We start from the raw sequence: 27,960 nt of genomic DNA, 5'->3' as shown, positions 1-27,960 counted from the left end.
GTCTTGTGTAGCTTGTAGAGATAATAACATATAAGGATCGGAGTTCAAACTTCAATTTCCTACTTCTACATCATTGAATCCGGTCGCTAACAAAAAATAAGTCAGATGCAGTAAGTAATCAAAAGGTCAACATTTACAAATAATTACTATGTATTAACCTCAATTCAGTCGATTTAAATTTACACAGAAGTATCACAAACATCTGACATGCCCTTCAATAGAGACAGAGTAAGGAACCACATCTCCACTATCATCATCCATTGGGATAATGTAAAAGAATATACACAAATATACACGTTTTTTTTTAACTATATATAAATGAATATACACCGTGTCACATGATTCACAACAGGCAGTGAATAATAAATTTACAATTCTACATAGTTGTGGTGTGACTAACAAAACTTTGCAAGATTCATCTAAACCGTGTTGAGGGAAATCAGTTAATTCTAGACACTATACTTTCTTCCACCCTTTCCTGAAGCTATCAATCGTGTAATCGTTGATGTTGCCAAGAACAATCCAAATGTGGAATAGCGTCAAAAAATTTATTAAGAATATAAATGGTCAAAAAATGCCACTGGTTTGAGTTACGGCTCCTGTACTTTCTGAGCAGGTAGATCATCAGAGACTCCTTGTTAGGAGGTAGATTCCTTCGAGCTTTGAGATACTTCTAATTTGAGTGTCAAGGGATTTATAAACTTCATTTAGTAGGTGGATTGCTTGCAGACACTTCTGAAGTATCAGACACCTCAGAAGTCTCCAACTCGCCATCTATTATGTCACCCCGGTTTGATTGGAAGAGAAGAGATGGTATTACAAGCAAAGGAAAAATTTGAATTTGAAGGAAACAAAATGTTAAAAAGAAGTAAGCTTACCAAACAACGACTTGACAGATGGCTTCCTCTTCGATTTGGAGGTTTTCTTCAACTCAGCTGCAGAGCAAGAGCAAAGCAAAATCAGTCAACACAACAATAATCATCAACTACCATAACATTTTAAAATGTATTATACAGTACGCATGCACACACAAAAGAACCAAATAATTTTATTTTCATAAAAGCTATGACACCTCAACGATGTGATACTGTTGTTTTGATATATAGTTCCTACATTTTTTACTTGTGACAGATTGAATGAATCATAAGCTAAACCAATCAAATCCAATAATGATTACCAAGTTGTGCATACATAATATAGTTGTACCAGTATATTATCCAATTTAACCCATAATATCAGAAGAAGAAAGAACATTTCGTAACTTTTTTGGTTTTTCATCGAGAAAAGATTAATGGGAGCAAGACACTAGAAATTGCTTGGTTGAAGTTGCTTTGCTACTGTGTGACTAGATAGTCACACTGTAGAATCAGTCTCGCGAGATAAGACTGCCTAATAAACCAAAAACAGCTCTAGCCCCACCTCTTCTCTGTATCCTACCCTCGAACATTTCACAGCACTATGTTGCCACTTTTATAGGGTGAAAAGAAGTGGCAGAAGGAAACACTAGAGAAACCAAGCAATCGAGAAGAATGAGTGAGTAAATATATATTTTATGTCTGGTTAAGTATAGAAAGTAAAGAGACGTTCAAATTTTACATGGTTTAACAAAATATACAGAAAACAACACTTTTATCTAGCATTATAGTACCATTGAGAAGGGACAAAAAAAATAAGGAGAACAAAAAAGACGACACAATTTACGTGAAGCTTAAGAAATACTGGAATCCAATAAAAAATGTTTGGCATACACATTTGATATTTTCAGAAGGAGGGTGGTTTAAATGGACGCAATAAGGAAAACGAGTTTCAAAGAAAGGAGATTGACAACACCGGTAGTTGGGGGCGATGGGGAGTGCGATGGAGAGGTAGTGAAAAAACGACAATGGGAATTCAGTTCTTGACTAGGAGTGCCGATTCCTCCCTATAGGTCAAAAGAAGTTCGTGTCTAGGCCTCTGATTCTGTCCTACACCCCAGCGGTCATAACATGTTTCTACGTTGGAAATACCATGGCCAAGAGACCTTGAATCATAATTATCGCAAAAATTAACCCATATTCCATCGGCCTCTAAATCACGGGTGATAAGTCCTTATGTTTATGCAGAAAAGAATAGAGGAACAAAATTGTGTTTGGAGAAGTCCGTTGAGAGGAAAAAGGAGGAGTGTAACAGAACAAATAGGTCACGAAGGTGAAAATGGGGGTATAGGATCATTGGGTAGTCAGAGGTTGGTGAAAGCATTCTTCTTTCTTTGACATCATCTTCTTTATATGATGTATCTTCTGTTCTTGTAAGGAGTTACTCTCCATTGCTTTTGTCAGTAAAATTCAATGGCTAACAAACAACATACCCCTCTTAGAATAAATGAAATATTTGTCAAACATGAATAATAGCTACAACAACACAATATAAACTTGTAGCAGACATAATTAACATTATAAATTAGTAAACACTCTTTAGTAAAAGAAAATAGAGAGACGTACCCATCCCAGGAACTTGATAGTCGTTAACAATTTCAAAGTTCTTGTATGTATATCCAACAAAATTTATGTCCTTCGATGAAAGCATCTGCAACATCACAATCAACAAGACAAAGAAGAATGAGAAAAATGAAACATATGTGAGAGGGATAACACAACCAAGAGATTGGAAACATGAAGATCAAGAACTATTAAACAACGTGAAAAAAAGTGTTAAATAAATCTTGACGGATATCAGTTAAGAACAAGACGACCACCAACTAGCTTTAGAAAGACATGTTCAATTTTCTTACTAACTGTCTTTGAATACATCAGTGACTCAAGCACGTATAAACAACCCTAAATCATGAAACTTATTGCTAATTATAGCAAGAACCTTAACCATCGCTTTAGAAAGCCCGATAATTACACATTCGTGAAAGGGTTGTTGTGATTCAGTTGAAAAACACACCAATACTTTGATGTGTGGAGCAAAATTAGCAGCAACCAAAACCAAATAGATCACAAACAATAAAATAAGATGAATGAGAAGAAAATAACACTGTTCACCCAATTCGGCCCAAATTTGATTTACATCTGGAGGAGAGAGATCTCTCCAATTCAATATCAATGAGTTCTTTACAAGGAGAAAACCAAGAGCTTACAAGAAATTAGCTTTCAACCGTAAACCCTAATTTCTACCATTTTCCCAAATCTCTTCGTGTGGCTAAGAAACTCAATGCTTTCCCACCCCAGGTGTTTGAATGGTGTTTCCAAACCCTAGAATCTACCTCGAATTCCCTCAAACTGTTAGCCATTGATTCCCTAAAGGTTCCCTCCTTTTGCATCTCTAGGTTTGCCTTTTTCTGCACTTAAAACTATGCTAAAAACTTCAGGAAAAAAATTCATTCATGTCATATATGAAAATTTCGCAATGAATCGTGCAATATTTAGGCATACGCCATGTCATAATTCTGAAGAAAAAAATGTATGACGATTGTGAACATAGAAACAAAACACCTGAGATTACCTTTCTCCATGGACCACCTGATCTTGATGATGAATGGGTCTGGCTGTCAGACTACAGATGAAATAATGTAAAAGGAAGATGACTTAGCAAGGTGAATGAACTTGAAAGAATAGAAATACAAAAAAGAAACAATCTAAAATAAACAAATACCTCTTCAAACTTTTCAAAATTTTGAGTATCTAACTCGTCGTTGACTTCAGGAGTAAATGCAGCTTCCATTTGATACAACTTTTCCCATTGAACACCTTCAAAGAATGGATGAGACTGCAGAGTAATGCAACATAAGTGTAATTTTTATATTCAAATCTCTTGTAACATATTCAATAAATTAGAAAAGGACACACCATACGACACCTTTATTTCAACCGCACCATTTGACCCCAACCTTTGGTTGACATTACACAAAAGCTTACTTATAAGATCCGTGGCCTCCGGAGATAGCCTTGCTTCTTCGGGAAACTTCAAGTGAGACTTCCAGTTTACTATCTGCATAAAATAGGAAGGTAGATAACTTTATTTAGCTATACCAAATTTGAGATCTCTAAATCACTATGTATACAATCATCAAACCATTCCAGATGAACAGGAACACATAATATGCTAAAGTAAAACTTGATAAATATGGACATAAAATCTTGAATATGAAAAATTAATGCCGACGTCTATTTTTTGCTTGAACAACCCTCTCAGGTTTCCATACTCTCAATATACCTAATAACAGACAAGATGACTCATAGCTCATGATAATACAAGTTCCATTTCAATAAACAAAACATTTATTATCAAATTACCAACGGTGAAAATCACTCAGTTAAGACTACGATCAGTGGAAGGTTGATCGTGCCACAACATGACCGGGTCCCATGCCAGCACATACTACGATTTCAACCAGCGACACAGATTCATCATGCCACAAGCCACAAAAAATATATTTAAGCCTTTTATAAAGCAAACATTTTTATCAAAGAGATTACCTTCCTACATGTTGACATTGGATCATCAGAATAAAATGGTGGATATCCCACCAACATTTCATACATAATAGCTCCAAGTGACCACCTATGAATAAAAATGATAAAAATTCAGTATGCTTACATAACATTTTTAAGCAAAAAAAATAAATATCTTATATGACATACCAAATACAAAAGTAAGAATCTTGAATGTAGACCCACATTACAACATTGGAAACAATCACTTTTGAATGAAAAGAACAAACTTGAAAGATATGATACAAATGCACCATAAAGAACAGAGTAGAATCAATTTTAATGCCAACAATCGCATACAAAACTTACCAATCACATTCCATCCCATAACCTTTCTTCAATAAAACTTCCGGAGCAATATAATCTGGTGTACCAACGGTAGAATAAGCCTGTGTCATTTATACAGTCACATTTACAAATTACAGTACACTAAAAAGAGAAACTCAATTGATCATAGAGTGTCAATATTCATAATTACATATTGTCAAGGTAATTGTAATAAATATAAAAGTGACCACGACTTAATAGTAATGAACTTACAAGTGTCCTCCTGTTTTTCTGCCAGTTTTCCAACTGTTCTTGTTGTGTACGTTTCGGAAATGCACGATCATCATTTTGTGCAGTTCCATTTGCATTCTGGCAATTAGAAAAGTCTGATTCTTCAAGTACACTACAGTCTAACGGTTTACATAGTCCAAAATCCGATAGTTTCAAGTGTCCATATTTATCAAGTAATAAGTTATCAGGTTTAATATCCCTGTAACATAACATATTGAGAAGATTAATTTCTAATGTACAATTAACTAAGTTTTTATATTTTAAATTGATATACAAACTGCTATAAAGAGAAATAAATCAGATTCAAGCGTCAAATAGTTTTCAGTATATTATCATTTTGAATATTTTGTGACATGCAGCCATAACAATACTTATTTCTAGCAATCCTGCACGAAATAGTTGAATTTGACGTAGTAGAGAATGAAATCCCAATATGAAGTAAATGCCCAATTCTAGAGATACCTATGTATATAATTGTGTTTATGTATAGATTCAATAGCCAAAACTGTTTCTCCTACATAAAATCGGGCTTCGTCTTCGGTTAATGTATCCTTTCTCATAAGAAGAGTCATCATATCCCCTCCCGGTAGATACTCCATAATAAGATATAAATACTCATCATCTTGGAAAGAACAATAAAGTTTGACTATGCAATTGCTGTCAACCTCTGCAAGGAGATTCCTCTCAGCTCTGACATGTTCTACCTGAATAATTAGCAAAGATAGAAATAAGTGTGATGACTTCATTATCTTCAACACAACAGCTTCTCGTCAATAGAATATAATGTAATAAGGCAAATGACTACAAACCTGGCCTCTTCGAAGCATCTCCGATTTCTTTAGCTTTTTCATTGCATATACATGATCTGTAGTCTTTTCCCTGCAGACTCTAACCTGCAACAAATTTCAAAATTCCAGTAGAGGTATAACATTTAGTGGACGGGGCATATAAAGTATTATATACCGAACAAAAAAGAGCAGTTGATTGCATCATATGAATTGTGGTATAGATGCACATAAATACCTCCCCAAATGCACCTTTTCCAATCATAGTCAACATCTCAAAATCCTCAACACCCATTTTATGCCTTTGAAGACGCATATATTCGGTTTCCTTCTTCGCTAAATATTTAAGTAGGTTATTTTGATCTTCCTCAGAGACATCAGCATCAGCCAACTTCTTTTCCAAGATGGTTCGACTGTTACAAGTGAGGTATTAGAAAACTCTGCAGCATACTTGCCAGCACACCCAACACAATATAGAATAAAATTCAAGCACAGACAAAACTTTTGGCAGTTTTGACATGCTTTGTCCAAATGAGAAAAAGAACTAGTAATTATGAAGTCATCTTAGCTCACACCTTTAAGAAAAAAAATCAATGAACCCATCATCCACAATAATAATACCTACTAACTTCCTTCAAATATAATTCATATACTAACTTATTGGTACTGTATAGAAAATATATAACTTTGTATACCGATCTTGTGTATAGAAAATATATAATTTCGTATAACGACCCTGATTGTCATAGAACCTCATCCATCTGTTTCAACTATTCTTGGAAAATTCCGGTTAAACAAGACTCACCAATCATAATATCTTCTCTTGTAGCACTTTTTGTATACTAGTAAAAAATATAATGCAGTAAAGGAAATATACAACTCTTACACTATAAAATATATAATGGGTATGAATTATGTCTTAAAAGAAGTTCAAGTTGATATCGATCATCAGTGTCAGATATAAAAAAATTGAAGATAAGGAAATAAGAATCTCATGCAGTTTCACAAAAATATATGTAGGAGTAAAGAGTGATATTTCCCTAATTATAATGATTTCATTGTATGAAAAATAAGTGAGGTTATAAATTTAGTGTTCATTTGGCTATGCGTTGACAAAACCTGATTTTGAATGAATTCATTTTGTAAAATTGATTATCGTTAAAAGTGAGTTGAATGTAAAGTGGTTTATATTTAGATACATTCGTATGAAAGTAGATTGCACGTTAACTTTAAGGCTAAAGTCAATTCTAGAAACCAAAAGCTACTAGCTTCGAGTTAGAATCAATTCCAGATGATTCGGTAAAAAAACAAACAATGATGACAAACATGCATGAAATGGAATATACCGTTCTTTTCTCTCTTGAAGATTCTTCATTTGTTCTTTATAATGATTCTCAATATATTGCTTAGCAGCAGCAACCTTCTGCTTGGTAACATTGGAAAGATCCGTCTCATCAACAACCGCATTGGCATCATCTATTCCGCCATTACCATCATCCTTCTTCCTCGTTGAAGCTCTCAGTCTATCTCGCGGTTGAAACTTATGAAACCAACTCCTCGCTGAATCCATTTTCCTCACATTAACAACCACAATCAAACATTGTCATTCATTCCTTCCCTTTCTTCTTCTGCAAACAATTTCTACAGTAAACAATAATAACATCTCATTTTTTTTTTTTAAAATAACACAGTTTTCATGAAGTACCTTGGTTATTCTGGTTGAAACATTAAGAGTGAAAATATAGAATTGATGGATTGAAATTGGGTTTGAAAAGAGGAAGCTGAGAAATCGGAATGCCGCGTAATTAATAGTTATGCAAAGAAAATATTTAATATGATTTTGAAAAAATCTATCTTCTATATATAGTAAAGTAACTGTCAACTCAGATAGATCACTCTTCTTTTTCCCACTTGATTAGACAGGGTGATACCTCCAATTTATATATAGTTTTCCTACATTTTTATTTTGTTAAAAATGTGAAAAGTGAGTTGAGATATTAATTTGATGAAGAACTCATATAGAATGCTAAAACAATAATACTTTGACAATTTAATTTAATGAAAAAGTAGTTTCCCTTATTTGATAGCGATATTGCATTATATATATGTAAGCAAAAAAAGGAGACGAAATATATTAGATTGCATACAAAAATATTTCAGATTGCGTTCCGAAATATATTAGATTGTATAGTAGTTTCCCTTATTTGATAGCGATATTGCATTATATATATGTAAGCAAAAAAAGGAGACGATATATATTAGATTGCATACAAAAATATTTCAGATTGCGTTCCGAAATATATTAGATTGTATTCCAAAATATTTTAGTAAATTTTGGAGACTAAAAAAACACTTTCTAATAATAAAACACTCTCAAATAATGATGAAAACACTTTCTAATATGTTAGATTGCGTTCTAAAATATTTTTTTTTTTTGTGGTGTTCAGGGTTCGAACCCTAGAGCTTGCATATATTATGCATTGTCCTTACCAACTGAGTTAAGCTAACGGAGACACGATCCAAAATATTTTAGCAAAACTTGATAATTAAGAAAACATTTTCTAATAATAAAAAACTTCTTAATAATGATTAAATTAATTATTTAATTTAACATTTCCAAATAAAATAATATATAAATATACTTTTCCGCTAGTGGTTACTCCATTCACATAAGTATGCACCCCTTAGCGGTACACGCACCCCCACTATATAAACACTACTCATGCGTGTGATCTATTCAATACGAGATTTCTACTTTTTTCAATTTACACCAAACTAGTTCTAACCAATATAAGAATTTGTGTTTAGCCTTTTAACTTAGTTTCCACAAATATTCCAACAATGATGATTTTTGAGGGACCTCTTTCATTCTTTTACTTCATTAGTTAAACTTTAATTTCCTCTTGCTATATACTACAAAATCAAAACATATCTCAGAAAAGTGTGCCTTAAATGAAATAGTTACATCCAAACATATCTCAGAATCAAAACAACAAAATCATCAAAAGCTGCCTATAAAAAACTAAATACGCAAACAACAAATCAGCCACCGTAGAATCAACGATCTCTAAGCACTCGGGTAGACAATTTCATAATTGATTCGTGCTATAATGGAGACTTATATTGAATCTTCAACGACCACAGAGAAAAAAAGTTTGACTGACTCCGTTAAAAGAATCATTTAGAAGAAAAACTTTCATTACAAAATCATGAAAAGAATTCCAATTCAAGAAACAATGAGAAATTAAGTTATTATACGTTATATAATAATATAAATAATTTAATAAGATTTATGCAATCTTCTAGTTAGTTTATACTGCCACAATCGCAACCTATAATGCATCATCCATGACAGTCAAAACAGTATAAATCTTTAATGTGGCTGAGACCTTAACCCCGACCGCTATTTAAAACCTTGGGCATGAGTATGGATGTTTCCCTATATTTTTTGTGTGTAAACAAGGTATATATCATCCGCACGCAACTACGGAGACCAATCCTTGAGCCTTGTCGGACCAAAATGGACGGCAAACTATTCTTAAGAATTTTAAGGTTGTTGCATGTTCGAGGCTGGATTCGAACTTAATTTAGCTAAATTAAAAGAGACTCGCGTCGTCTCATCTAAGCGCTCTTGAATTATTGTAATATGTTGTTTTCTAGACAATGTTTTTACAGTGCTCATTTTCGTGAAGGAATCTGTTTTAGGCGGTAACGTGTATTTTGGCGGGTGTTATCCTCAAGGGTGTTTTTAAGGTGTTTATTTTCGGGTGTTCCACCTGTATATGGCGCCTGTGTTTTTTCTTTTCCCTCCGCGATAGTTGGTGTGTCTTACACTACCTCGACGAGAATAATATTTACCGTTTAAAAAAAAAACAATGTTTGTCTATTTATCATATAACTCAATATGCCACTTTTAAACCCCACATGTTCATAATTTAAACTAGATCTCCAAATTGAAGAATTCCGAAATCAAATGCAAAATAAGTAATTTGATGATTAAAGCCCTCAAATCGGAGACACCAAAATATTTACCTGTCAAATGGATTTCAACACCTAATTTTAATAATCTAATTTCTTATAAAATTTAAAACTTCTAAAAATAATTATTAAGGACAAAAAGTAATAATAAAGAAGCAACTGCATGTGAAACAAAAAAGTGCATCAAACATCAAACTTTATTCCATCCAACCGGCACAATCTCCAAGTTGTCCTGCAAATAAAATATACAAGGAAAGTGTAATACCCCGCATGTAAAAAAAAAAATAAAAAAAAATCAGTATCAGTTATTTTATATTTGGAATTTTTAAGAGAATGGCAAAATGGTAATTAAGCATAAGACTTTCCGGACTAAATCATATTATTTCACTGGACTACGGGTAAGGTAATATCCCGCTTAACAACACTGTCATTTGTCATCTATCTGTGTCAGTTATTTTTCCAAATTATCTAAGTTTCTTTGAACCAAGGGCAAAATGGTAACTTCCCTTTAATACCATAAGAGTAGAAAAATCTAAAGAGTTCTACACAATTCTATTGACTTCTCTCTCAAAATCATTTTTCACAATTTCCTCCCATTCTTTCTCTCTATTCCATCGGCCATCACCATCTCCAAACCCTCTTCATCACAAACTTCCATTTTTTTCATGAAATCATCAAAGTTAAGCAACAAATAGGTTCCTTGTGGTGTTGTTAGTAAGAATCAAACTTCAAAACTCATCTTCTCCCTCTCTTCAAGCCAACCGCCCCCTTTCATCTTCATTCTCCAAGTTTCATTTTTCACCCCAATCTCATGGAAATCATCAAATAAGCTAGCTTTTAGAGTACCCATGATGGAATGAACAATAAGATTGCAATATATGTTGTGGTGGTTATGGTGGTGAGTTGTTTGATGTATAAGGAGCTTATGAATGACATTCATGGTGTTTAGTTTTGATTGGTATTTTGAGCAAGAAGAGGAGATAGAGTAGAAGGCGGTAACTTGGATTTGGACTTTGGAAGCTTTAAAGAATTCAGACTTTGTTTATTGGTGAGTTCATTAGATTTTAGACCTCCAATTTGAGTAGTTGAATTTTCACAATGGTGGTATTATTATTAATTATGTGCTGTTTCTAATGTATGATGTAATGGTGGGTTGAAATTAATTATGGCTGAACCATGACTGAATTTTTATGGATAGATTGTTAGAAAATTTTATGGGATTGGTTGTGAATTATGGGTCGAAAATCTTGCTGTGTAGCCTGAAAGATAATAATTGTTAGAGATTTAGATTCAACATTCAATTCCCTTCGATTTGGACATAAATTTTGTATGATTTGGACAACAAACGAACTCGGAAAGTGCATTTAAAGTTTGTAAAAATCCTGCTGGAATCTGGTTACGGGTTTTGAGACAGGACTCCACTAAAACAGTAATAACTTTCTCTCTGTAATCTGGAATCATGTGATTTTTAATGCTATGGTTAGGTAGCGAAATTACGGACGTTTTAGTACCAGTTTTATTAATTTCGGTTCAGTATTGAGGTGTGGAGAAAATTTTAAAGTATGGAGTCTGATACAAAATTTGTGCAGAATATGAGTTCAATTGTGTTAGTTCACCGAGCGAGCATGAAGCCTCGCATAGTGGAGAGGTGCAGAAGTGAATGTTTAATGATTTTTGAGCTTAGTAGGTTTCACATGCACTCTAGGTGTTTGATATAATTTAATCCTATGAATTTCATGTTGCTTGGATGATTTTTAATTAAAGAGAATGTATATGCTTTAGTGTGAATTAACATGATTATATTGAGTTTCCATGTCTTGCCTTTCAATTGCATGTTTTGGACAATGATGATTGTGAAATTAAGACTTTTGTGTTAGTGATAGAAAGTAGGATTATAGCAAAATGATAATGTTAATTGATGGATTGATTTAGGTTATACCATTTATGTATTGTACTTGAACATGTTAGTGTTGTAAAGTTGTTGAGTTGGGTGAGATAGTAGAATGATTATTTTTGAATTAGGTATCCTTATTAGTGTATCATAAAATCTCTTTTATGTTAATAAGTATGTTTATGCTAGTATAAATGTTGGAGGGAAATTATATCAAGACAATTGATGTTATTATAGTGAAGATTTGAAAGAAAATTTGAAATGCAACTTATGAGTAACATGCTCATAGAAAAAGAAAGAAAGAAAGAAAGAAAGAAAGAAATGAGAATATTGAGAAAAACTCCGTTTGCTACAACGAGAGATAATGTAGCCTATGACGTACGGGTCATAGTAAACCGTTTGCTACAACGAGAGATAATGTAGCCTATGACGTACGGGTCATAGCAAACCGTTTGCTACAACGAGAGATAATGTAGCCTATGACGTACGGGTCATAGTAATCCGTTTGCTACAACGAGAGATAATGTAGCCTATGAGGTACGGCTCATAGTAACGAATGAAATGTATAATTAATGATATAAAATTTTAAGTCAAGAATTATTCGAATAATATTTGAAAGGGAACAAAAAATAAAATTATGGAACCAAGGAAAAATTCTAAGGACCCTCCAACATAAATACTAACATAGCATACGCATATTAACATGAAAGTTATGTGTAGAATGAATTAGCTACGAAAAAATATTTCATTTAAATTTTGCTAATAGTTGGAAATGAGGAAATTTAGTTATGGAACTCCGGCTTAGTTAGCCGAAACTAGTTGATATTAGAAAAGAATCAGTGACATACCCAGATAAGTAAATCAAAGTATAAATTATAAGAGAGTATGATATATTGGAGATATATACATGATTATTATTATGGTTATGGGGATATATGTTTATGATTAGTATTATGTTTATGATTAAAGTTATGAGTATGACTATATTTATTATATGATTTGTTCAGAAAATATTTATTTATTTTATAATTTCAACGTATCCGACGCCAAGTTTAACACACATGCTAGGTATCAAAGATGATTTCTAGTAGGGGTGTTTTGTCCTTGATGACCGACTATTTTATTTATGTATATTCTAGTGTCAATTGGTGTATCTGCAGCTATCTGGATGTCTAGAATGTTTTATTTTGAGTTGTACAATTAGTATGAAAATAAAGATGTTATTTGGAAATTCTGGCTGATAGAACAGGTTTTTTAAAACAGGATTTACATCTTGGAAATGTTAAAAATACAGAGGAAACTCTGTCGAAATTTCAGTAAATATTTTTTTTTTTTTTTTGAAAGGAAAATTCAAATTTGAATTTTTATTTATTTATTTTAGTTGTCAAGTTTGATTAATAGGCTTGCCGGGCTAGAATGATCTAGTTCGTGCGCCGGTCACGATGATTGTTTTTGGGTCGTGACAAAGTTGGTATCAGAGCAGGTCGATTCAGATCGTGCCTCGGGTCAATGAAATTTAATAAGATGTAGTGTGACTATTGAGTTCCAGATATTTATTCCAAATGTCATGTCTGGCTGAGCCTGATCAACTCAGACTAGTATATGACAGTTAGAACAAATGTCTGAGAGCTGAATAGGACCTTGGAGGAATGAAGCGCACGAAGAAGGAAAGGCATGATGTGAAGTTTATAATGAATTCTTTTAAGGAAGTATTCAACGCCACAAGTGTCTGGTGATTTATGAAGATGAATTTTTTCAAGAAGGGATATAAATTGTTATGGGTAAGACGGAGTACTTTAATATTATTGAACGTTACTTCGTATGTTGATACAAGAAAAGCAAGAAATTTAGGAATGAATGAAACCTTATCAGAAGACGCAGTATAAGGAGTATGATCTAAGGTGTGAAGAAATAAATCAGAGTGGCGCAGCGGAAGCGTGGTGGCTGGTACCTATGCAGTTTAAATTAGTCAGTTAGAAAGAATCAGTTCGTAATGGATGTATGTTGGAATCTAAAGTTGAAATTATGGAGAAATTATTTGTGCTTATGTTAGCCTATATTAATCAGTGTAAACAGCTTATTAGCAAGTAAATCCCTAAATTTCGAGGACGAAATTTCTTTAAGGGGGGTAGAGTGTAATACCCCGCATGTAAAAAAAAAATAAAAAAAAATCAGTATCAGTTATTTTATATTTGGAATTTTTAAGAGAATGGCAAAATGGTAATTAAGCATAAGACTTTCCGGACTAAATCATATTATTTCACTGGACTACGGGTAAGGTAATATCCCGCTTAACAACACTGTCATTTGTCATCTATCTGTGTCAGTTATTTTTCCAAATTATCTAAGTTTCTTTGAACCAAGGGCAAAATGGTAACTTCCCTTTAATACCATAAGAGTAGAAAAATCTAAAGAGTTCTACACAATTCTATTGACTTCTCTCTCAAAATCATTTTTCACAATTTCCTCCCATTCTTTCTCTCTATTCCATCGGCCATCACCATCTCCAAACCCTCTTCATCACAAACTTCCATTTTTTTCATGAAATCATCAAAGTTAAGCAACAAATAGGTTCCTTGTGGTGTTGTTAGTAAGAATCAAACTTCAAAACTCATCTTCTCCCTCTCTTCAAGCCAACCGCCCCCTTTCATCTTCATTCTCCAAGTTTCATTTTTCACCCCAATCTCATGGAAATCATCAAATAAGCTAGCTTTTAGAGTACCCATGATGGAATGAACAATAAGATTGCAATATATGTTGTGGTGGTTATGGTGGTGAGTTGTTTGATGTATAAGGAGCTTATGAATGACATTCATGGTGTTTAGTTTTGATTGGTATTTTGAGCAAGAAGAGGAGATAGAGTAGAAGGCGGTAACTTGGATTTGGACTTTGGAAGCTTTAAAGAATTCAGACTTTGTTTATTGGTGAGTTCATTAGATTTTAGACCTCCAATTTGAGTAGTTGAATTTTCACAATGGTGGTATTATTATTAATTATGTGCTGTTTCTAATGTATGATGTAATGGTGGGTTGAAATTAATTATGGCTGAACCATGACTGAATTTTTATGGATAGATTGTTAGAAAATTTTATGGGATTGGTTGTGAATTATGGGTCGAAAATCTTGCTGTGTAGCCTGAAAGATAATAATTGTTAGAGATTTAGATTCAACATTCAATTCCCTTCGATTTGGACATAAATTTTGTATGATTTGGACAACAAACGAACTCGGAAAGTGCATTTAAAGTTTGTAAAAATCCTGCTGGAATCTGGTTACGGGTTTTGAGACAGGACTCCACTAAAACAGTAATAACTTTCTCTCTGTAATCTGGAATCATGTGATTTTTAATGCTATGGTTAGGTAGCGAAATTACGGACGTTTTAGTACCAGTTTTATTAATTTCGGTTCAGTATTGAGGTGTGGAGAAAATTTTAAAGTATGGAGTCTGATACAAAATTTGTGCAGAATATGAGTTCAATTGTGTTAGTTCACCGAGCGAGCATGAAGCCTCGCATAGTGGAGAGGTGCAGAAGTGAATGTTTAATGATTTTTGAGCTTAGTAGGTTTCACATGCACTCTAGGTGTTTGATATAATTTAATCCTATGAATTTCATGTTGCTTGGATGATTTTTAATTAAAGAGAATGTATATGCTTTAGTGTGAATTAACATGATTATATTGAGTTTCCATGTCTTGCCTTTCAATTGCATGTTTTGGACAATGATGATTGTGAAATTAAGACTTTTGTGTTAGTGATAGAAAGTAGGATTATAGCAAAATGATAATGTTAATTGATGGATTGATTTAGGTTATACCATTTATGTATTGTACTTGAACATGTTAGTGTTGTAAAGTTGTTGAGTTGGGTGAGATAGTAGAATGATTATTTTTGAATTAGGTATCCTTATTAGTGTATCATAAAATCTCTTTTATGTTAATAAGTATGTTTATGCTAGTATAAATGTTGGAGGGAAATTATATCAAGACAATTGATGTTATTATAGTGAAGATTTGAAAGAAAATTTGAAATGCAACTTATGAGTAACATGCTCATAGAAAAAGAAAGAAAGAAAGAAAGAAAGAAAGAAATGAGAATATTGAGAAAAACTCCGTTTGCTACAACGAGAGATAATGTAGCCTATGACGTACGGGTCATAGTAAACCGTTTGCTACAACGAGAGATAATGTAGCCTATGACGTACGGGTCATAGCAAACCGTTTGCTACAACGAGAGATAATGTAGCCTATGACGTACGGGTCATAGTAATCCGTTTGCTACAACGAGAGATAATGTAGCCTATGAGGTACGGCTCATAGTAACGAATGAAATGTATAATTAATGATATAAAATTTTAAGTCAAGAATTATTCGAATAATATTTGAAAGGGAACAAAAAATAAAATTATGGAACCAAGGAAAAATTCTAAGGACCCTCCAACATAAATACTAACATAGCATACGCATATTAACATGAAAGTTATGTGTAGAATGAATTAGCTACGAAAAAATATTTCATTTAAATTTTGCTAATAGTTGGAAATGAGGAAATTTAGTTATGGAACTCCGGCTTAGTTAGCCGAAACTAGTTGATATTAGAAAAGAATCAGTGACATACCCAGATAAGTAAATCAAAGTATAAATTATAAGAGAGTATGATATATTGGAGATATATACATGATTATTATTATGGTTATGGGGATATATGTTTATGATTAGTATTATGTTTATGATTAAAGTTATGAGTATGACTATATTTATTATATGATTTGTTCAGAAAATATTTATTTATTTTATAATTTCAACGTATCCGACGCCAAGTTTAACACACATGCTAGGTATCAAAGATGATTTCTAGTAGGGGTGTTTTGTCCTTGATGACCGACTATTTTATTTATGTATATTCTAGTGTCAATTGGTGTATCTGCAGCTATCTGGATGTCTAGAATGTTTTATTTTGAGTTGTACAATTAGTATGAAAATAAAGATGTTATTTGGAAATTCTGGCTGATAGAACAGGTTTTTTAAAACAGGATTTACATCTTGGAAATGTTAAAAATACAGAGGAAACTCTGTCGAAATTTCAGTAAATATTTTTTTTTTTTTTTTGAAAGGAAAATTCAAATTTGAATTTTTATTTATTTATTTTAGTTGTCAAGTTTGATTAATAGGCTTGCCGGGCTAGAATGATCTAGTTCGTGCGCCGGTCACGATGATTGTTTTTGGGTCGTGACAGAAAGGCAAATGAAAAAAAGTACACGCACTTACGAATATAAATCACCAAAAAATGTGAGAAAAATAAGTTCACTTAATCGAGTAATTAGTAAACATTTAAATTAACAATTAAACTTTATAAAGACAATTGCAAGGACGGTCCAACATTGAAATTAGTAATACTTACATGTGACATTGATTTTGGAGAAGCAGAAGCCGATGATGATGACGTGATTTCATCGACAAAATTATGATCAGTATATGTGTAGCCCCATCTTGGCTGACATTTTTTCGACAAGTCTTCATCAAAATTCCGAAACGAACATTTGTACCCCGGATGCCAATCTTTGATCTTGCTTTTCATAGCAATTTTTCTTAGAACTTTATTTCTGTCATTTTCCTTTGGATTCGGAAGTAACAACAATTTTATTATCTGAAATTGAATCCATATCAGATGTTTTATCCACAAAAAAGAAAAGCATGACGAGCATACAAAACATTCATGTAACCTTCTTATTAACACAACAATATGGCTTGCACTTGGTGAGATTGACTATATATTCTTCCCCATACATGCTACAAAGATGTGATCGAAGCTTCATCAAACCTGGAATTCCGCAAGACCTTGTTCCAACAAAACATAATGTAGCTATAGCTTCCTTCATTTCTGGGGGAACTTCTCTGAACAACATTGAGACTTTAGATACAAATATCTAGAATAAAGATTCACATTTTGTGCTTTTGGTAAAACAATGGTGGGGAGCGTCTTGATCATAACATTAACAAATCACATGAGAGATAAGTACTAATAAATTATTATAAGATGAAAGATGTAGTATGGTGAAACTCTCAATGTTGTTACAATTGAATCTCAAAGGCTTGAACCACAATTGCATCTAAGCATTGTTAGAATAAGAGTTTGGAATAAACTCGAATATGGTGATATTGATATTAAAGTGGCTTCTTTGGTGAATGAAATATCGGAACTTGATGTCAAAGGGGAGTTGGGGGTGTTGAGTAGTGTTGATGTCGAAGTGAGGAAAGCGAAGTTTGATGTCATGTGGAAACTTCTCAAAAGTAAAGATGCAAGTGTGTTCCAAAGGTCAAAATCTAAGTGGCTTAAAGAATGTGATGATAACTCCAAGTATTTTCATAGATGTGTCAAGGCAAGGGCGGTGAAAAATTCCCTTAAGGCGATCAAGGTGGCTAATGGATGGGTCAACTCCCCTCCGGAGGTGCGAAGGGCGGTGGTGGAATATTTCCAAAGGCAAGTGGCGGATGAGAGGTGGGCAAGGCCGACTTTAGATGGAGTGCCCTTCTCCATGCTATCCGAGGAAGAGAATAGAGACTTAAGTGGTGGTAAAAACTAGTGATGGTAATAAAAGTTCGGGACCTGATGACTTCAATTTTGCATTCTTTAAGGAATTTTGGTATCTCTTGAAGCATGAAATCCGTATCATGTTTGATCAATTTCATGCGAATGAAAAAAATTCCAAAAAGCTTCCTATCCTATTTTGTGACTTTGATCCCAAAGGTTAAAGCCCAGATGTCTTTGAAGGAATTCCAACCCATTTCTCTTCTAGGAGGCCTTTATAAAATCCTCTCAAAGGTATTGGCAAGAAGGCTTGCTAAGGTAATGAATTCAATTATTTTGGGTTCACAATCGGCGTTTTTGAAAGGTAGGCATTTGGTGGATGGGGTGTTGGTGGTGAATGAGGTGGTGGATTTGGAAAAGAAATTGAAAAGGGAGTGTTTGATCCTCAAGATAGACTTCGAGAAGGCATATGATTTCGTGGAGTTTTTTGGAGTATAAGATGAGAAGGGTGGGGATGTGTGATAAATGGGTTAGATGGATGACTTGTGTGCGTGTTTGGGAGAAATATGTCAATTCTTGTCAATGGGAGCCCAATGAAGGAAATTAATGTTAGAAGGGGGTTGAAACAACGAGATCCTCTTGCACCGTTCTTGTTTCTTTTAGTGGCGGAAGGCTTTAGTGGATTGATGGAAAATGCGGTGAACCAGAATTTGTTCAAAGACTTCGAAATTAAGCATGGAGGATCAGTGATTTCTCACTTACAATATGTCGACGATACTCTTTGCATAGTATGTTGAGGGGATTTGAAATGGCGTCCGGTTTGAAGGTGAATTATCACAAGAGTTCTCTAATTGGAGTGAATGTTCCGAGAGACTTCATGGAGGCGGCATGTAGATTCTTGCATTGTAGAGAAGGTTACCTGTGGGAGCTAACTCCAAGAAGATGTCTACTTGGGAACCTATGTTGGAGAAAATAAGGAATAGACTTAAGTCTTGGGGCAACAAATATGTGAGTCTTGGAGGTAGAATTACTCTTCTCAATTCCGTGTTAAATGCAATTCCTATTTTCTTCTTGTCTTTTATGAAGATTCCGGCAAAGGTTGTGAAGATGGTCATCCGTATCCAAAGAGATTTTCTTTGGGGAGGGGTGGGAGGAGGTAGAAAAATTTGTTGGGTTAAGTGGAAGATGATTTGTCAACCGAAGAGTAAGGGATGTTTAGGGGTGAGAGATGTAAAGATGGTGAATTTGAGTCTTATGGACAAGTGGAAGTGGCGTCTACTTCAAGAAGATCTACCTCTTTGGAAAGTGGTGTTGATAGAAAAATATGGGGAGAATATTAACATGCTTAATTTGGAGGAAGGGGCAAGATGGTCGCGCTTTGCTCCCGGGGAACCTTGTATTTGTGTGCTATGTGGTGAAATGGAGGAGACAACGTCTCATCTCTTTTTGCATTGTGAGGTGGCAATGTTAATTTGGCGTAAGGTGCTAAATTGGTTAGATATCAATTTTATCACTCCTCAAAATTTGCTTGTTGGAGTGGTGAGGTGAACTCTCGGAACCTTCGGAAAGCTTTTTGGTTGATTTGGCATGCATTTATTTGGATTATTTGGAAGGAAAGGAATGCGAGGATTTTTAAGAATCAATTCAAGAACTTCGATGAGGTTGTGGAAAACATCAAGCCCCATCTTGGTGTTGGTCTTTGAGTAGATTGAGGATAGCTTCTTGTCTCTTCTACGAGTGATTTTAGAACCTGAGATAGTGCATTAGACGGAAGTGATGGTGTTGGCCCTCGAAGTTTGGCTTTGGTTGGGTTGGAATATGAGTCACACGGCTTCTTTGGTTTTTTTTTTCTGGCTTTGAGTATTTTGGCAGCTTAGGCTTTGGCTTCCTGCCATTGGTTTTCTTTTCCTGCATTCTGCCACTTGCAAATCTTGTGCATGGCTTATTAATTGAATATGCTATTTCAAAAAAAAAAAAAAAAACTAGAAATATATAGTAACTTCAGACTAAATTTAATGAATACATTGACACTTGTAGAAGAGTACCTTTCAGATTCAATTGAAAGAAGACGACAAGCAATTAGTCGAAAAAATGGTATAATAATCTCTAGGACCCGAGACAAATTTTTATCAGCAATAAACTTCACAACCTGCATAAATAACCATATATATGAAGAACAATGTCCCCTGTGTCAAAAATAAAAATAACTCATTGGCTTAAAATTCTTAAATAGAAAAAGATACACAAATAATACTTACTTTAGCACAAGTCTAAATAAAAATATTTGGACACACATACTCACATGACTATTTTTTTTTTTTTTTTTGAATAAACAAATTTATTAATAGCACCTATATCATACAAGACATACAATCCGTGAACAGAAAAACACGACAAAACAACAGGCTTGATATGGCGGTAACCTGCAACCGAGACCAACAAAACCCGAAAACTCAACAAACTAAAAAGACAGAACAGCAGCTCCACTCCCGTGTACAAACAAACAGCAGGAGCATCGCCTGTCACACCCACTAACACAACATCCGAGACTACACATCTTATCTCGAACAGTCCTTGGGGTTCTAGATCCATTCATAGTACAAACATGGAGGGATTTTGAGCCGCTTTAATTTCCATTGCCGAGATTGACTATATATTCTTCCCCATATCATTCCTAACTTTTCAAATCACCCAAAGGGTGGTATGCCCCGGTCCAACAAACAAAGTGATGGAACAAACCATAACTAAAAGAATTTAAAAGAGAATAAAATAAAATTAAATGTTGTTAATTGATATGACTATATATTATTTTTTATAGGGATGACTACATTATTTTTGTTTAATTTTTTTTATTTTATTTTATTTTATGTGAGTGGTTCAAATATTTTTGATTTGTGATTGTACACACACAGCAGACAACAACAGGTATACCTTTAAACGTGCACGTTGTTCTTGTCCACTTAATAGTAACTGTCCAATTTCCTTTTGCATATAATCCACATTTTCCTGTTTTTCATCAAGTAGTGATTTTGCATATTCAGCTGTCTCACGCAAATGATACAACAAAGTCTCCTCTATCGGCAAAGTATCGCTTAAAAAACAAAAGAATAAACGATGAAAAAGTACACAAACATTAGAAATCCATAAAAATATACATGTAATAAAATGTCGAATATATATGTGAAGTCGTTACCAGGTGATTGGCTTGTTGTAGCAACAGGAGATCAAGTTAAAAAACATTGTCTGATCGTTTCTATCAACATCATGGGAAAGCAAGTTAATAAACAACAATATTGATGAAGAAAAAAAAAACATTATGCGAATCTTACATCCTTAAACGAAGCTAATAAACCCTAACAAAAACCCGCATAACAGAATGTTCCAAAATCATTAGACAAAGGTGCGATTACTTACTCTAAAAAAAGTGCAAATTTTGAAAGAAGAAAGAAAAATAAGAATGACGGCTCTTACCTGTTTGTCTTCTCTTGGTTATAAACAGGTAGGGTATGTTCTGTTTTCTCTTTTGTTATAGCTCTTTTTGTAATTATATATAGTATGTATGTAATTTGTAAAAGTATATTTATAAATTTACAAAGAATCTCTTCACAAAATATATAATTATTAATTATGATTATATTTAACTTTGAATCAATATTTTTTGTTACAATTCTGAATCAATTTAGAAAGACATATGTACTTGTTTTATAAATTGAGAACCCACATATATATAAATATATATTTATTTTTTTAATTTTTTTTCTATAACGAATCATCGCATATTTTGTGACAATATTTTTGGTTAAATATATTTTTAGGGTTCCTCTAGTATTTGTATAACAAATCTTTAGGGTTAAAAATACTCAATGTTTTGTACTCAATGGTAAAAAACAATAACGAATCTTCTCAATTCTTTTAGACAGTGTTGATGTTGGACTCATTTCTATGACTTGTTTGAAAGCTTACACTAAGGCTATTACCAATACAAAATGTGCTTCCAGTAACAATGATTCCTTCTTTATTGTCGCACGGGTCCTATCAACTGTAATAGAGACCTATAAGTGATCCTTGACCCATGCAACCCACAAGCTAATTATATTTTTAAAGTAATGATTCTCTAAAACATCTAATGATACTAAAAAAATATTAGAAATGGGTTAAGATTCATGGGTTAAGAGAGAAATATAAGGAGTACAAAAGTTTCAACAATTTTATCTCTTGTTTGTAGATATGGGGAATCAGATTCCCTGCTGTTACAGCAGGGTGCTGTAACTGATCCAGACCATACAATTTTAAATTGATGGCTGAGATTATTTTACAGTGTGAAACTGTGATTAAATCTGGACCAATGGATCTGATATCTACGGCTGAGATGTGCTACAGCGTGCAACTGCGTGTAAATTTTACAGCAGCAAATCCTAATCCGTAGATATGGACTAACACGCCAGTGTATAAGAAATTGCAAGTGACATTTAGATAAAATATAAGACTAAATCATTTAGGATTAAAATAAGAGGAATGCTAACAACACACTCAAAACACTCTCTTTGATTGATTAAAATTGACATAGGTATCACCAAATTCACATGGGTCCCACCAAATCAGAGTCTCTCCAAGATCCATTGGGCCACCTGCTATCAGGTTTCCGCTATCGTGTCACCCACCATTTATGTCCACGAACCAAGCCCGATAGTGCTGGTCGTGAGGGGGTGTGTTAAGAGTCCCACATCGAATATGTGATGGCCTGACAATGTGTTTGTAAGTGGAGGCAATCCTCACATCACAAGCCGGTTTTGTGGAGTTGTGTTAGGCCCAACCACGATTTCTAAGACTAAACAACAACTAGTCTAAATACCCGGCGTTGCCCGGGTTAATTATTATAAGCAAATTTTTGTGTTCGGGAAAATATAAATATATTAGGTTGAAATAATTTAAATTCATAAGTAAAATTCATTAAACAACATAACATATTAATGGTTAAAATCCTTTAACCAACAAATATTAACTTTAGTTTCGCACCTAAATAAGCTATTAATACTTGGCTTATAGTGGTCGAAAATAATATTCATAGTCTGCATCATAAATAAAATAATATGTTAAAAGGTATAATACTTTGCCATAAAATAAAATTTTAAAGACGTATGAAAATAAAGAAGTATGAGAATATTTGGTTTAAAGTTATTGGACTTCAGAAATATTAACATTAATTATTGTAAAAGAAAAAAGTCTACAGAAACAATAGATATCTACAAACGATGAAAAAACATGATAGGAATGAAAAGCGAGCGGAAATATTAGGGATTACTGCATTTTAGAGGGAATTTGTTAGGTTAAATTGATGCGCTGCATTTTAGATGGAATTTGTTAGGTTAAATTGCTGCTAACCTAATACAGCATTTTAGAGGGAAATTATTAGGTTAAGTTGCTGCAAACCTAATAAAATTAAAAAAAAAAGGCAAGAGGATATGAATGAAATTGGTGCGATGCATTTTTTTAGATGGAATTTGTTAGGTTAGATAATTGCAAACCTAATAAAGCAAATGAGCGGGAAAAAATTAGGTTAAATTGCTGCAGACCTAACAAAATTAATAAATAAGGAAAAATTAGGTTAAATTGCTGCAGACGTAACAAAATTAATAAATAAGGATAAGTGTAGAAAAAAAAGGCAAGAGGATAGAATGAAATTGGTGCGATGCATTTTTTTAGATGGAATTTGTTAGGTTAAATAATTGCAAACCTAATAAAGCAAATGAGCGGGAAAAAATTAAGTTAAATTGCTGCAGACCTAACAAAATTAATAAATAAGGAAAAATTAGGTTAAATTGCTGCAGACGTGACAAAATTAATAAATAAGGATAAGTGTAGAAAAAAAAAAGGCAAGAGGGTAAAATGAAATTGGTGCCATGCATTTTTTTTAGATGGAATTTGTTAGGTTAAATAATTGCAAACCTAATAAAGCAAATGAGCGGGAAAAAATTAGGTTAAGTTGCTCCAGACGTAACAAAATTAATAAATAAGGATAACATCTCATTTTTATTTTTTTTAAAATAACACAGTTTTCATTGGTTATTCTAGTTGAAACATTAAGGGTGAAAAAATAGAATTTATGGATTGAAATTGGGTTTGAAAGAGGAAGCTGAGAAATCGGACTGGCGCGTAATTAATAGTTAGGCAAAGAAAATTAATATGATTTTGAAAAAAATTATCTATCTATATATAGTAAAGTAACTGTCAACTCGGATAGATCACTCTTCTTTTTCCCACTTGATCAGACAAGGTGATACCTCCAATTTATATATGGTTTTCCTGCATTTTTATTTTGTTAAAAATGTGAAAAGTGTGTTTGAGATACTAATTCGATGAAGAATTTATATAGATGCTAAAACAATAATACTTTGTGTGTCAAAAAAATAAAATAATACTTTGACAATTTAATTTAATGAAAAAGTAGTTTCCCTTATTTGATATTGACATTGCATTATATATGCAAGGTCATATTTAAACCTCATATTCCTCAATTATTAACCTTAAAATATGAATTTCTAATCACAATGTTACTTGATGGTTTCTACTTTGGCTTAATTGCACTTTTCCCCCCTATAGTTTGCTAATTGTGCGATTTTACACCCTATGGTTTTAAACGAGCGATTTTACACCCCATCCTTTTCCCCTTTCTGATTTTATGGTCCCCCATGACTTTTAGTGATGATGTGTCGGTTTTTGATCATTTAATGTGTGCCACGTGTGTAATTATATTTTTTAAAAATAAAAAAAATGGTATTTTTAGATTTTGAGAAAGGGAGTCACGTGACAAAAATGAAGTCCTTGCATGGACATTTTTCAATAGGATTGATTATTTTTTACAAAACAGTTTTACCTTACAAGGACATTTTTCAATAGGATTGATTATTTTTTACATACAATTTACAACCTGTGATGAATTATTAAATTTAGATGGCTTTGGCAATGGAATAGATTTGATTTGATTAGCATTGTCCTAATAATGAAGAAGTATGATAATTGTGTCAAGTTACCATGTTGATAATGCATGGAACATTGCAAAAGACTTCATCACTACCATTGCCGGAATTTTTCTTTTTATGCCCTAGTTGAAACCAAAAAATCAAAAAATGCCCTAGTTGAAACAAAAATACCAAAACTGCCCTACTTTTTCAGAGTTGACTGGTATGTCGCAAGTTGGACTTGCGACCTACCTATGTCGCAAGTGGGAGTTGCGACCTATATCTTTCTACTTTTGTCTTATTATGCCAAATAAATAAATAAATAAATAGGTCGCAGTTTGGAATGGCGACATGCATGTAAATAAATAAATATGTCGCCATTGCCTCTTGTGACATACAATAAGACAAAAAAATTGCAAAATTTGAGAGATGGGTATGTCGCCATTCCCACTTGCGACATAGGTAGGTCGCAAGTCCAACTTGCGACATACCAGTCAACTCTGAAAAAGTAGGGCAGTTTTGGTATTTTGGTTTCAACTAGGGTATTTTTTGATTTTTTGGTTTCAACTAGGGCATAAAAAAAAAAAATTCTACCATTGCCATATAGGTAGTGGCTAATACAACTCAAACGAAGGTAAAGGACACTTTTTAATATAATTGATGTCTTATTTCAAAGCAAGACACTAAAAGTTTGTGAAAACAAACAACTGCAAAATTGTAGTGTTCCTATGTATGAATGTAAAACTTTTGATCTCTAAATTTGTAGTTTTCCTATATACAATCAAACCAGCAAGAACATTATAATCAACGAGGAAGAAGACTGATGGAAGAAAAGGATAGGAGAAAACAAGCAAAAGGTAGTAGAAAGCGAGCAAAAGGTAGAAGAATGAGGGAAGAAGATCGAAGGAATGAGGAAGAAGATGGATGGAAATTAGGGATTTCAGTTTTTTTATCCTGTTTTGCAAGGGTCACAAAGGGGGTCATGTGACTCCCTTTCTCAAAATCTGATAATTACTTTTTTAAAAAAATATAATTACACACGTGGCAAACATTAAATGATCAAAAACAGCCACATCATCATTAAAAGTTATGGGGGACCTTGAAATCAGAAAGGGGGAAAAGGATGGGGTGCAATGTAACGCTCGTCTTAATTTTTTAATTGATTTAGCGAGGTTTTAAATATATTTATAAATATATGCTTATATGATTTATGATTTAAGTGATTTACATGATTGATGTGTGTGAATTATATGATTCATGAAGTTGAGTGATTTATATGATTTATAAATGAATTATGAGGAGTATATGATTTTGTGAAGTTGTTACGTTGGGTGACTTATTTTGTTATTAAATAAAATAAGATATGAAAAAAATAAAATAAATTACTAACAAGTGGGGCTGTGTTGTGAGGTGAGTAAGTTTAGTGGTGAGAAGAGTAATACAAGTATTATAAATAGAGGATTAGGTTGAGAGAATAAGTTTTACAACGTACGTGAACCGCTTTTGGGAGAAAAGGGAGAAAAGTCAGAAAAAGAGAAGAACAAAAAGGGGCTGTCGATTTCTGCAATAACCAGGCAAGGGTGAGACTAACTTTCAATATTATTAAGGGTATGATTCTGAGAATTGAATTTAACATGATTAGGTTGAGTTTTGGCGAGAATTGGGATTAGGGTTAAATGACCGATTTGATGATTAAACCATGAAAAGATGTTAGATTGATGCAAAATTAGTTTACAGACCTTAGATATTGTCTAGGGTGTTAATTAGATGCCATATGGATGAAAGAATCATGAAGATAGGTGAAAAGTTGTGATTTTTAGGTTTCTGGCCGTACTGACATTCATCGCTCGCAACTGCGAGCAGAAACACTCGCAACGGTGAGCTGCACCCCATCGCTCGCAACTGCGAGCAACGTTACTCGCAACTGCGAGTAAGACCTTTGAGCTCGCCATTGCGAGCCAATTACTCGCCACTGCGAGTTAGGCTGTTAGTTGCCCAAAATTGTTCCGATGCGATCCTTTCGCACGTGTAGTCATGAGTTGATCTTAGAAGTAAGAAAGAGGGTTGTTTAGGATACTTTCAGGAGTTCCAGAAGTCTGTTTAGGTGACTGAGATTAGTAGTGATGATGTATAAGAATTATTTAAGATGCTTTATGATGATAAGTTGTTATGATTCATTCCCTTTAATGTTGGTATGTTATTTAAACGCTATTATATGTTGTATCTTGCTGCTGTTTATTGCCGTTGACTGTTAAATGTCTTGAAGTTGCATGAGTCGGTCTAAGCTGTCATGATTTAAGAAGTTGTACATTTTAATGGAATTGTATAAGATGTTCACGTTGTTGTCCAAGTTGTAGGAAGATTGTGTTGTTGCATAGTCGGCGATGGGGGCTTAATGCCTGACAGGTTCTTTATGACCTTAGCGATGGGGGCTTAATGCCCGACAGGTCCAAATATGACCTTAGCGATGGGGGCTTAATGCCCGACAGGTCCAAATATGACCTTAGCGAAGGGGGCTTAATGCCCTGGTGGTACCACATGCATAATGAAGTTGTCTAAGTTGTTGTTGAAGTTGTCTAAGTTGTTGTTGAAGTTGTAGTTGCATTGTAGAGTCATCATAACTTATATTTAATGATGATTTAACGATGATGTCTGACGATGATGCCTTGATGATGATGTTTGTTTATGATTTGATGGTGATATTTTGATGATGATGTCTGTTTATGATTGATGAAGATAATAATATGATACTAAATGATTATTAACGCTGATGTTTATGATGTCTTAA

The 27,960-nt window shown here is 33.5% G+C and overlaps 2 protein-coding genes across 5 annotated transcripts; both read right to left on the bottom strand.

Annotated features, from left to right (window-relative positions):
- Positions 1 to 132: 132 nt before the first annotated feature.
- LOC146910233 (uncharacterized) lies at positions 133 to 7,523 on the bottom strand. Of its 4 annotated transcripts, none has more exons than XM_085726426.1 (13): positions 7,165 to 7,522; positions 6,057 to 6,231; positions 5,843 to 5,926; positions 5,496 to 5,737; positions 5,016 to 5,232; positions 4,785 to 4,864; positions 4,461 to 4,545; positions 3,841 to 3,972; positions 3,637 to 3,750; positions 3,487 to 3,537; positions 2,481 to 2,565; positions 879 to 935; positions 133 to 774 (listed from the first exon to the last, which is right to left on the bottom strand). In XM_085726426.1, the coding sequence occupies exons 1-13, from the start codon at positions 7,386 to 7,388 to the stop codon at positions 704 to 706; spliced, it is 1,617 nt and encodes a 538-aa protein (XP_085582552.1). In that variant the 5' UTR covers positions 7,389 to 7,522; the 3' UTR covers positions 133 to 703. The 4 variants fall into 4 exon arrangements, with proteins under 4 accessions (XP_085582552.1, XP_085582554.1, XP_085582555.1 ...); XM_085726428.1 differs by lacking the exon at positions 7,165 to 7,522 and adding an exon at positions 6,624 to 6,774; XM_085726429.1 differs by lacking the exon at positions 7,165 to 7,522 and adding an exon at positions 6,394 to 6,497.
- Positions 7,524 to 9,779: 2,256 nt separating this feature from the next.
- Positions 9,780 to 21,330, bottom strand: LOC146910232 (uncharacterized). Its single transcript, XM_085726433.1, has 5 exons — positions 21,145 to 21,330; positions 20,259 to 20,362; positions 17,408 to 17,579; positions 17,086 to 17,331; positions 9,780 to 10,028 (listed from the first exon to the last, which is right to left on the bottom strand). The coding sequence occupies exons 1-5, from the start codon at positions 21,202 to 21,204 to the stop codon at positions 9,987 to 9,989; spliced, it is 624 nt and encodes a 207-aa protein (XP_085582559.1). The 5' UTR covers positions 21,205 to 21,330; the 3' UTR covers positions 9,780 to 9,986.
- Between the last annotated feature and the right edge of the window lie 6,630 nt (positions 21,331 to 27,960).

The sequence above is a fragment of the Medicago sativa genome, chromosome 7, assembly GCF_051527215.1.
Source record: "Medicago sativa cultivar Bolivia chromosome 7, Bolivia_mono, whole genome shotgun sequence".
In the NCBI taxonomy this organism is placed as follows: Eukaryota; Viridiplantae; Streptophyta; class Magnoliopsida; order Fabales; family Fabaceae; genus Medicago; species Medicago sativa.
Note: the sequence above shows the minus strand (reverse complement) of the source record. Positions and strands in the feature narration are given on the sequence as shown.

Bases quoted from the DNA above. Each gene is read 5' to 3' on its own strand.
- LOC146910233 (XM_085726426.1), bottom strand. From the start codon at position 7,388: ATGGATTCAGCGAGGAGTTGGTTTCATAAGTTTCAACCGCGAGATAGA. The intron at 5,233-5,495 runs GTATCTCTAGAA...GTTATGTTACAG, and splicing joins AAACACAATTATATACATAG to GGATATTAAACCTGATAACT. The intron at 3,751-3,840 runs GTGTCGTATGGT...ATTACTCTGCAG, and splicing joins ATGGTGCGGTTGAAATAAAG to TCTCATCCATTCTTTGAAGG.
- LOC146910232 (XM_085726433.1), bottom strand. From the start codon at position 21,204: ATGCAAAAGGAAATTGGACAGTTACTATTAAGTGGACAAGAACAACGT. The intron at 17,332-17,407 runs GTTACATGAATG...ATTCAATTTCAG, and splicing joins ATTGTTGTGTTAATAAGAAG to ATAATAAAATTGTTGTTACT. The intron at 10,029-17,085 runs GTAAGTATTACT...TTTTATTTGCAG, and splicing joins CTCCAAAATCAATGTCACAT to GACAACTTGGAGATTGTGCC.